The 12,144-nt window shown below is 50.8% G+C and overlaps 1 protein-coding gene across 1 annotated transcript in view; it reads right to left on the reverse strand.

Annotated features, from left to right (window-relative positions):
* Positions 1 to 408, reverse strand: part of FKBP1B (FKBP prolyl isomerase 1B) — a 111,153-nt gene extending 110,745 nt beyond the window's left edge. Inside the window, exon 1 of the mRNA XM_068280259.1 lies at positions 166 to 408. Within this exon, the coding sequence (XP_068136360.1) occupies positions 166 to 202 (37 nt within the window). The 5' untranslated portion in view covers positions 203 to 408. The remainder of the gene's footprint in view (positions 1 to 165) is intronic.
* Between the last annotated feature and the right edge of the window lie 11,736 nt (positions 409 to 12,144).

A 12,144-nucleotide genomic window follows, 5' to 3' on the forward strand; every position in this document is an offset into this window, starting at 1 on the left:
GGCTGAGATGTGCCAGAGAGGCTCAGTAATGGGCAGTGAAGCTGTGTGATGGGCTGTATTGCAATGCTGAGGTCTGTCCCTGGGTAACAATGTCCTGCAGTAATGCAGAATGCAGAGCCTTTGCAGGAGAATAGCTTGGCAGGAGTCTAGCAGCGGACACAGTACCGTCTCCAGGGGTGATGACTTCGATCTCCACTCCCATGGCTGTGTGTGTATATAGTGAGCAGTGCGCTAGGCTCCTCTTCCTTCCTGCCGCTTTATCTCTGGCAGCCTCAGTGCCCGACTCTCCGGCTTCCCGGCTGACAAGTCTCACCAATGGCGGAGGGGCCGTCTGCCGAACGGCCAATAGTGCTGGAGGCTGCGCAGGAAGGGAGGCAGGGAGAGTGTGTCTGGGGAGAGGGGGGAGGAGGAGGGGAGCTCTGCATGCATGCACAGAATGCTGAATGGGAGAAAATCACTCAGTGCTATTTATACTGAAGCAGCACAGAGCACTACAGCCAGACAACAGCAGCACCACCTACTATACAGCCAGTGTCCCCTCACTAACAACTGCTCCCTCCATGGCAGGACACAGCTAAACAACAGCAGCACAGCCACCTACTATACAGCCACTGTCCCCTCACTGAAAACTGCTCCCTCCATGGCACAGCAGCAGCACCTACAACACAGCCAGTGTCCCCTCACTAACTGCTCCCTCCATAGCAGCAGGACACAGCCAGACAACAGCAGCACAGCCACCTACTATACAGCCACTGTCCCCTCACTGAAAACTGCTCCCTCCATGGCAGGACAGCAGCACCTACAACACATCCAGTGTCCCCTCACTAACTGCTCCCTCCATAGCAGCAGGACACAGCCAGACAACAGTAGCACGGCCACCTACTATTCAGCCACACTGTCCCCTCACTAACTGCTCCCTCCATGGCAAACACCACTCAGCCAGACAACAGCAGCACCTACAATACAGCCACTGTCCCCTCACTAACTGCTCCCTCCATGGCAGCACTACAGCCAAACAACAGCAGCACCTACTATACAGCCACTGTCCCTTCACTAACAACTGCTCCCTCCAATCTCCATGGCAACACCACAGCCAGACAACAGCAGCACCTACAATACAGCCACTGTCCCCTCACTAACTGCTCCCTCCATGACAGCACTACAGCCAGACAACAGCAACTACACCTACTATACAGCCACTGTCCCCTCACTAATTGCTCCCTCCATGGCAGCACACAGCCAAACAACAGCAGCACCTACTATACAGCCACTGTCCCTTCACTAACAACTGCTCCCTCCAATCTCCATGGCAACACCATAGCCAGACAACAGCAACACAGCCACCTACAACTATACAGCCAGTGTCCCCTCACTAACTGCTCCCTCCATGGCAGCACACAGCACTACAGCCAGACAACAGCAACTACACCCACTATACAGCCACTGTCCCCTCACTGAAAACTGCTCCCTCCATGGCAACACACAGCCAGACAACAGCAGCACAGCCACCTACTATACAGCCACTGTCCCCTCACTAACTGCTCCCTCCATGGCAACACCAAAGCCAGACAACAGCAGCACCTACAATACAGCCAGTGCTCCCTCACTAACTGCTCCCTCCATGGCAGCACACAGCACTAGACAGAGCCGGGACAAGGTCCTCCAGCACCCAAGGCTGAGACACCAAAGTGCTCCCCTCCATCCCTCCCACCCCAGCCGTCACACACTAATTGCTATTAGACTAAGAGGCGCCACAGGGCCCGCAACCTCCCCAACACCTTAATATCTAGTTATCTGGCTTGCAGTCACTGCTATGTATCCCCTTTTCTTATTTCTCTCTGCTTCATACACAATTAGGAATGACAGCTGAATAAATTCTGCGCTCCCTCCTACACTGCGCCCTGAGGCTGGAGCCTCTCCAGCCTATGCCTCGGCCCGGCCCTGACTGAGCACTACAGCCAGACAACAGCAACTACACCTACTATACAGCCACTGTCCCCTCACTAATTGCTCCCTCCATGGCAACACCACAGCCAGACAACAGCAGCACCACCTACTATACAGCCAGTGTCCCCTCCCCTCACTAACAACTGCTCCCTTCATGGCAGGACACAGCTAAACAACAGCAGCAAAGCCACCTACTATACAGCCACTGTCCCCTCACTGAAAACTGCTCCCTCCATGGCACAACAGCAGCACCTACAACACAGCCAGTGTCCCCTCACTAACTGCTCCCTCCATGGCAGCAGGACACAGCCAGACAACAGCAGCACAGCCACCTACTATACAGCCACTGTCCCCTCACTAACTGCTCCCTCCATGGCAACACCACAGCCAGACAACAGCAGCACCTACAATACAGTCTGTGTTCCCTCACTAACTGCTCCCTCCATGGCAACACCACAGCCAGACAACAGCAGCACCTACTATACAGCCACTGTCCCCTCACTAATTGCTCCCTCCATGGCAGCACACAGCCAAACAACAGCAGCACCTACTATACAGCCACGGTCGCCTCACTAACAACTGCTCCCTCCAATCTCCATGGCAACACCACAGCCAGACAACAGCAGCACAGCCACCTACAACTATACAGCCAGTGTCCCCTCACTAACTGCTCCCTCCATGGCAGCACTACAGCCAGACAACAGCAGCACAGCCACCTACTATACAGCCACTGTCCCCTCACTGACAACTGCCACCTCCATGGCAACACCACAGCCAGACAACAGCAGCACCACCTACTATACAGCCAGTGTCCCTTCCCCTCACTAACAACTGCTCCCTCCATGGCAACACCACAGCCAGACAACAGCAGCACCACCTACTATACAGCCAGTGTCCCCTCCCCTCACTAACAACTGCTCCCTCCATGGCAGCACTACAGCCAGACAACAGCAGCACAGCCACCCACTATACTGCCACTGTCCCCTCACTGACAACTGCCACCTCCATGGCAGCACACAGCACCACAGCCAGACAACAGCAGCACCTACAATACAGCCACTGTCCCCTCACTAACAACTGCTCCCTCCATGGCAGCACCACAGCCAGACAACAGCAGCACCTAATATACAGCCAGTGTCCCCTCACTAACAACTGCTCCCTCCATGTCAGGACACAGCCAAACAGCAGCACCTACTGTACAGCCACTGTCCCCTCACTGACAACTGCTCCTTCCATGGCAGCACACAGCCAGACAACAGCAGCACCTAATATACAGCCAGTGTCCCCTCACTAATTGCTCCCTCCATGGCAGCACACAGCCAGACAACAGCAGCACCTACAATACAGCCTGTGTTCCCTCACTGACAACTGCTCCCTCCATGGCAGCACACAGCCAGACAACAGCAGCACCTACAATACAACCACTGTCCCCTCACTAACTGCTCCCTCCATGGCAGCACTACAGCCAGACCACAGCAGCACCTACAATACAGCCACTGTCCCCTCACTGACAACTGCTCCCTCCATGGCAGCACTACAGCCAGACAACAGCAGCACCTACAATACAGCCACTGTCCCCTCACTAACTGCTCCCTCCATGGCAGCACTACAGCCAAACAACAGCAGCACCTACTATACAGCCACTGTCCCTTCACTAACTGCTCCCTCCATGGCAGCACTACAGCCAGACCACAGCAGCACCTACAATACAGCCACTGTCCCCTCACTGACAACTGCTCCCTCCATGGCAGCACACAGCCAGACAACAGCAGCACCTACAATATAGCCACTGTCCCATCACTAACTGCTCCCTCCATGGCAGCACCACAGCCAGACAACAGCAGCACCTACAATATAGCCACTGTCCCCTCACTGACAACTGCTCTCTCCATGGCAGGACACAGCCAGACAACAGCAGCACCTACAATATAGCCACTGTCCCATCACTGACAACTGCTCCCTCCATGGCAGCACCACAGCCAGACAACAGCAGCACCTACTATACAGCTACTGTCCCCTCACTAACTGCTCCCTTCAGGGCAGCACACAGCACTACAGCCAGACCACAGCAGCACCTACTATACAGCCACTGTCCCCTCACTAACTGCTCCCTCCATGGCAGGACACAGCCAGACAACAGCAGCACCTACAATACAACCACTGTCCCCTCACTAACTGCTCCCTCCATGGCAGCACTACAGACAGACCACAGCAGCACCTACAATACAGCCACTGTCCCCTCACTGACAACTGCTCCCTCCATGGCAGCACTACAGCCAGACAACAGCAGCACCTACAATACAGCCACTGTCCCCTCACTAACTGCTCCCTCCATGGCAGCACACAGCCAGACAACAGCAGCACCTACAATATAGCCACTGTCCCATCACTAACTTCTCCCTCCATGGCAGCACCACAGCCAGACAACAGCAGCACCTACAATATAGCCACTGTCCCATCACTGACAACTGCTCCCTCCATGGCAGCACCACAGCCAGACAACAGCAGCACTTACAATACAACCACTGTCCCCTCACTAACTGCTCCCTCCATGTCAGCACCACAGCCAGACAACAGCAGCACCTACAATACAGCTACTGTACCCTCACTGACAATTGCTCCATGGCAGCACCACAGCCAGACAACAGCAGCACAGCCACCTACTATACAGCCACTGTCCCCTCACTGACAACTGCTGTCTCCATGGCAGCACACAGCTAGACAACAGCAGCACCTACAATACAGCCACTACCCCTCACTGACAATTGCTCCCTCCATGGCAGGACACCTACTATACAACTATACAGCCAGTATCCCCTCAGTGACAACTGCTCCCTCCATGGCAGCACCACAGCCAGACAACAACAGCACCACTACCTACAATACAGCCAGTATCCCCTCAGTGACAACTGCTCCCTCCATGGCAGCACCACAGCCAGACAACAACAGCACCACTACCTACAATACAGCCACAGTCCTCTCAGTGACAACTGCTCCCTCCATGGCAGCACCACAGCCAGACAACAACAGCACCCACTATACAGCTACTGTCCCCTCACTAACTGCTCCCTTCAGGGCAGCACACAGCACCACAGCCAGACAACCGCAGCACCTACAATACAGCCAGTGTCCCCTCACTGACAACTGCTCCCTCCATGGCAGCACCACAGCCAGACAACCGCAGCACCTACAATACAGCCACGGTCGCCTCACTAACAACTGCTCCCTCCATGGCAGGACACAGGGCATCCCCACATTATCTCCACCACAAAGCTGCAAGCATGCCATGTGCCTGGAACAGTTGTCCTGCTAGTCACTGGACATTCTAGTCAGGTCAGGGTCATTCAAGTCACTGGACAAGCTAGCAGCTTTGAAAAACAAGCTGGTTCGTACTGGGGGCGGCTGTGCTTGGTGCTTGGCAAAGTGTTGGTACAGTGTCACTGAGGGTGTTCTCACAGCAGCGGTTTTATTTTTAGAAAAATAAAAACTTGCTGCTTGTACCATTTTTCACAGCTGGTTCACACTTGAGCCTTTTACTACGTTAACGATTTCAGCAGCTTTCTCAATCACTGGGGATCCCTAGCGTTTTGAAAAGCACTACTGCAATGTAATGTGTACGGTAGAGTTCACACACGCGAATGACAACAATTTGCTGAAAACAGGATTGTATTTCAATGTTATAGAATCGCAAAACGCAATCGCTCCAAAATTAAATCTGTAAAGTGGAAAAATCGCTTTGCAAACTGCTAGTGATTTTGCTAGCGTTTTGAGATTTTCAGTGTGCTTGAAATTTTGCATTTTTTCTACGATTTGCAACTGTGATTCCCGTTCAATAGAATGAGAATCACATTGCAATTGCCCCCAAAATGCTGCATGCAGTGCGCTTGCAATTTCTGCAAATCGCAAATGCTGCAGTGAGAACGATCCCATAGGGATACACCTGCATGGCAAAGCTCTAAAAAGGTCCCCAGTGCAGCGATTTTGCAGCACTCGCCGTTTGTTGACTATCTGCAAAGCGCTACACCGGTGGAACCCCATGGGGGAGGTCCCACTCGCAGTGTTGCGATCGCAAATTGCTGCATGCAGCATTTTAGGAGATATAGCAGAGCAATTGCATCATTGCCTGCATATCGCAATTGCTCCAGGAATCGTTGTGAAATCGCAACAGTTTTGTGATTCGGGAAATCACAGACACTTTGCTATTTTCCCCCAAAGCGCTTGTAGCGGGCCTAAGGAATGTGCAAAACCGCATTCCTTTAAAAATTGCTCAGAAAATTGTATTGCTGCGTCTTATCAGTTGTTGGTCGCCTTTTATCAGTGATAACGTCTACACAAAAGTTGATAATTGTGCATTTAAACAACTTTTGTTGAGCGTGTGTATGAGTCCTCTAGCCTCTTTTATTGTCCTCTAGAGATGATCAGTAATTTTAAAGCCCCATACACACGCTCAACAGCGGTCTTTTATGCTTTCACAACTTTTGTTGTGAAACAAGTTGAAACACCTAAAGGGGCCCATACACCTAACGATTTTCCCGCCGATATACAGCAGATTCGATCACTGTGATCGAATCTGCTGTGAAATCGTTGCGCAAACGCTGACCGAACGATCGATTTCCGTCCGAAATCGATCGTCCCCGTCGATCCCTCCATGCAGAAGATTTTGCTCGATTGCTGGCGGGTCGGGAGTGCGTCGATAGCGGCGTTCGAATACCCGACGACCACGCTAGCGGCAATACATTACCTGCTCCGCCGGTGCGTGTCCCTGCTGTCACTTCTGCGCTGGGCTCCGGCAGGCTTCACTTCTTCCTGTCCCGACAGGAAGTTTAAACAGTAGAGGGCCCTCTATTGTTTAAACTTCCCCCGGCAGGAAGTAAAGTGAAGTTGAAGCCCAGAGCGGAGAAGAGACAGCGGAGACCGGGGGACTCGCGCCGGCCGAATCAGGTAATGTATGCAGGGGGGGGGGGGGGGGCGGCGGCAGCGGCAGCTTCACAGATGGTGAATCGATTTCATGCTAAAATCGATTCACAATCTGTTTGCAGTAAATGCAGCCATATGATCCCTCTCTGATCAAATTCGATCAGAGAGGGATCTATCTGTTGGTCGATCTGATGGCAAATCGACTAGTGCATGGCCACCTTAAAACAAGTCTTTTGCTATTGTTCAAAGAGCTGATAAGACTGATAAGAAGTCAATCCAACAGTTGGACAATAAAAGTTGTGAAAGCATAAAAAAACACTGTTGAGCGTGTGCATGGGGCTTAAGACCTTTTGCAAATGCTGTTGTAGAGTGTACATAGTTCGATGTTGGAGTAATCAAATGCAATTGCAGTCTGTTGGTCCATTTTAAAATTGCACTCGAATTGCTCAAAAGTCAGAAGAAATGAGGCAACCGGAATAAAAAAGTTACATCTTTACCTAGATAGTATTGTGGACCACACTGAGCCTTCGCAAGTATGGCCACATCTGCACAATAAGCCAAAGCTGGTTGTCCACGTGCGGCTTGTGCCATGGCACGGATGCGGCCATACTGACGCAGGTACAGGATGGCCCGCTTGTGCATGAAGAGGAATGCAGAGGCGAACTTTAAGAGGGTCCATGCAACAGCGGTGGTATCTAGTTTTATTTTTTTTATTCCTACACCTCGAGTTGTATTCATCGGTCCTGGACAAGGCTGGTGCCGAAGGTGGAGGTATTTACACAAGGTACACAAAAATATAACACTATACGTAGTGTGCCTACCAAAAGGCAAGCTGGGTGTTTTGAGATCACTTGAAAACAAACCTGTCAGATCCACAGGAGAAGTCTGATACTAAAGGTCCATTCCTTCAACGTGATTTATGTGATGAGTTTTTCATGACAAATGATTGTTTTCACAATATTGTGTAACATTGTTTAATGAAGATTCGTTAAACGATGTTTAACAACTGCAGACTACCTGCAAAAGTCATTCATTTTGAAGGACCCATCATGATCACAGCGCAGATTATCGTTAAGGTGTCCGCCGAAGATCACTTGATCACTGTACTTTATACTGGTTGAACTCGATGGACGTATGTCTTTTTTCAACCAAAATAACTATGTAACTATATGTAACTATGTAGACATTTACAACGATTGTCTGTTGTTTATTTTTGCATGAAAAGATAGATTGGAGAAGGATCATCACTGCAGATTCCCCGATCCATCTTCACGTGAGTACCTAGCTCTACATCAGTAACGGGAAGCCTCATGATCCTACAGAAGGTCCCCACATCCTCCTCCAGACCACCTGGGACCCTCTTGAAGTTCGTGGCTGTGCTTCCATCCATGAATGAGTGCAGACGCACTGCGCAGGCTCAGGACGCCTTGCATCTGCGCAGTAGCATGGAGTTGCTTGGGCTCAATGGAAAAAGCTCTTGTTGGCGAGGTTCCAGGCACTGGATTGGTGGAGGCAAGGGGGTCAGGGGAAGCTTCTGGATTATCCACAGGCTAACCTCTGCTGAGATAAGTACCAATCTCAGGGACTTTTTTCCCTTCAGTTACACTTTAAGGCTAGAAGTTGTTATTAGAGGCCCAGTAATCCATGATATTTTCACTCAGCACCGACTATGTCAGGGCCGTTTCTAGCCTTTTTGTCACCCAAGGCAAGAAGTCCTGTGTCAACCTGCCCCCAAAAAACCCCACCCACACACTGGAAAATACAAACCATGTGCCGAATAGGTGGATGCATAATACAGGGGGTCCCTGAGATGCAAACAACCTGCCGATACCCTTTCTGCACTCCCCCAGCCCAGTGTGTAAATGCAGATGCTGTGCGCTCACCTCTCCACTGGAGTCCAGTTCTGTGATTCCGGCTGTTCACTCATCATCTGCCCTAGTGCCCAGCATCTCCTACCACATGCAGAGGCACAAAGGGGGGACAGAAGGAGGCACAAAGAGCGACAGAAGGAGGGACAAAGGGATGCACAGGGGGGCAGAGGTAGTACAAGGGGGCACAAGGAACAGAAGGAGGTAGAGGAGGACTGAATGAGTCACGGAGGACAGAAGGAGGCACGGGCCAGAAGGAGTAAACAAAGTGGAACGGAAAGAGGGATGCACGGGGGGTGGGAGGGTGGCGTCAGAGGTAGCACAAGTGGACAGAAGAAAGCATAGGAGAACTGAATGAAGAACGGAGGACAGAAGGAGGCACAGGGGCTAGAAGGAGTTACAAAGTGGAACAGAAGGAGGCACAGGGGGAGTGAAGGAGTCACAAAGGGGGGCAGAAGGAGACACAAAGATGGACAAAAGGAGGCAAAAGGGGACCAGAAGGAGGCACAGGGGGACACACAGGGAGGCGGAGGTGGCACAGGGGACTGAAGCAGGCACAAGGCGATATAAAGTGCACAAAAGGGGGCAAAAGAAGGGAAACAAACACCCGCAAGTTGTGTGGCTTCACATGGGAAGTGTTGGGGCGGGCAGGGACGATTCTAGACTTTTTGCCGCCTGAAGCAAACTTGTGAGGTCTTCCCCCCCCCCCCCCCCCGATAGGTAGTATAATTGCCCCCAGTATAGGTAGCCTGGTGGGTGTCGCAGCCATAAAGGGGAGCAGTGGGCACAGCAGTGGGGAAGGGGCTCGTACCCATCTCACCTGGGTCCCCCCCAGTCTGCGCTCCCCCTCCAGCTATTAGCGCAGTGTACAAGTATCAGGCAGCGGGCGGGGAAGTGATGCGTTCCAAAGCTAGTCACTTTCTGCAATGCCGCCCACTGTACTTCCGCAAGTACAGTGGGAGGGCATTGCAGGAAGTGATGAACGGTGTAACGCAGCGCTGGAATGTAAGGAGGTGAGTCATCGTTTCCCCACCTGCTGCCTGATACTTGTACACTGCGCTAATAGCTGGAGGGGGAGCGCAGACCGGGGGGACCGAGATAAGGGAGGGGGGGTCTGGCCCCCTCCTCACCGCTGTAAGCACTGCCACCCTTCCTGGCTGCTACCCCCTCCAGCTCACCCCCCTATCCCACGGCCAAGCGGGCGCCGCCCCCCACTTCCGCTGCCTGAGGAATCTGCCTCACACCGCCACATAGGCGGCTTGGGGCGGGGCTTAATCAGGCATGGTGCCCCCTTAGGGCCAATGGCATTTCAGACAATGGTTTGGAATGCTTTTGTTTAAAAACTGCCCTGGGCTATGTGGACAGAAATCCCAACAGAAGCAATAAGAGGAGATGGTCAATGAAATGCTAATAATTTCAAGTTGATGCAAGTTTTGTTTTATGCAAATGTATGCAGGTTAGAACTAGACCAATCTAAATCACCTATCATATTTAATCCAGGCTGCATATATTTGCATAAAATTACCATAAAATGTACATTTACTCAAAATGATTAACATTTTCTCATCGAGCATCCCTCATATCAGTACTTTATATGAACTTTTTTTTTAACACCCATTCTTTTCTACGTGAAGTGCTACAGAAGAGAAGCAGTACATTCTCAGTGAGATGAATATTGTACATTCCGCTCACAGGAGAAGCTGCTCTTGTAGCATTGATGTTTGTTGTCAAAGCTGGAATTGTTCTGCTCAAATGGAGAGGCTGACCTCTTGTATAATAGATATTTCCCAGCTCCCTCCATAATACATGAGGGCTCTCCTCTCCAAAAACTACAAAGAGCAAGGAGGGAATTCCTCTGCAGCTCCCTGCCTGCTGCTGCTGTGCCGCAATACTCTTGCTATGGCAACAACAGGAACATCATTGTCCATAGCAACCAACAAGATTCTGCTGGTGCAGGTTACAAAATGGCTGACTGCAACTAACAGCACTTGAGTGTTTATTTAACCAAGAGGAGTTCTATCTGTAATTATAAAAGCATGCAGGCAGCAATGTTTTACTGTGCAACTGCTGAACTGTAATTACAATCATGACCACAAAGAGTTATTCTCTCTTAGCAGTGGGAGGAGGTGGACTAGGTCAGGTGATCTGCTCTGTGCTTGGAAGGGAACTCCTACACTCTGGGTAATAAGGAGTTACTGGGTGCAGCCTGCCAGATGCCAAACAGGCACTTTCACTGTATTTACTGCAATGGATACAGATGTGAAATGTAGAAAGTATTCTGCAATGTTAATAAATGCAAATTTACTATCGTATGCATTATAATGTGGTAGGCTGAAATTGAATATATTTTCCCTTTCTCTTTGGTGATTAGTTCAATAGGGGAAATCTGTTAAAGTGGAAAATCAAGTTTTTTTTCTCTTCTTCTAATTGTTACAATTGATGGCAGAGATATTGTAAAGTATTAATGGATTGTCCATGGGCATATTTATCATTAGGCACACTAGGCACATACCTAGAAGCGCCAGAGTTGCTGGCGTGGCTGAGGGTTGCAGCAGGTATAGCCATGCAGATGTTGCTCAGCTGACAGTTTTGTAACTGTAGCTCAGGGGTGCTGCTTTGCCCAGGCAAACCAAGTAGCTGCTTGGGGCCTCACTCAAAGCAGGGGCCTCCCATGCTGCTGCTGCTTTCCTTCCTGTCAATCACACATAGACCTCAGTTCATCTGCAATGTGACAACAGAGGGCAGAGTAGCGTAGTAACCATGGAGTACACTTCAGATGTGGAAGTGAGGTTATTGGTCACTTCCTGTCCCTGCCTACATTGGTATTGTTTGAAGATAATGGTCCGCACCACATCCAAGTATAAATCAGCTTTATTGAAGATCCATAAAATGCTGTGTAGCAGCGACAGCCCGCTGTTTCGAGTTACATGCCCTTTTACAAGCCGCTCAGCTGTAAAAGGGCATGTAACCTGAAATAGCGGGCTGTCGCTGCTACACAGCATTTTATGGATCTTCAATAAAGCTGATTTATACTTGGATGTGGTGCGGACCATTATCTTCAAACAAGACGGATCTTGTAAGGAAACGCGGAAATGCCGCCGTCTCTCAAGGTGAGGCGGCTGTTTCCGCGTCCAGCATGGTGTCACAACGCGGAAAAAACGCTGCATGCCGCATAGGCAGTGCGGCGGAATCCGCATTGGGAACGGCGGAATCCGCATCAGAGGCGGCCCCCGCACTAGATACATTGCATGACAGTACAGGTGTGGCTGGGACTGATAGTCCACCAAGATTCAGACTTACACGCGCGTGAGCAGAAAGGCAGAGTTTAAATAGCAGTTAGAAGGGTGTCGGCTGACCAGCTGGGTCAGCTGACAAATTCCACTGCTCTCATTGGACCAGCAATTAGGGAGGT

Source organism: Hyperolius riggenbachi, chromosome 4 (assembly GCF_040937935.1).
Source record: "Hyperolius riggenbachi isolate aHypRig1 chromosome 4, aHypRig1.pri, whole genome shotgun sequence".
Taxonomy (NCBI): domain Eukaryota; kingdom Metazoa; phylum Chordata; class Amphibia; order Anura; family Hyperoliidae; genus Hyperolius; species Hyperolius riggenbachi.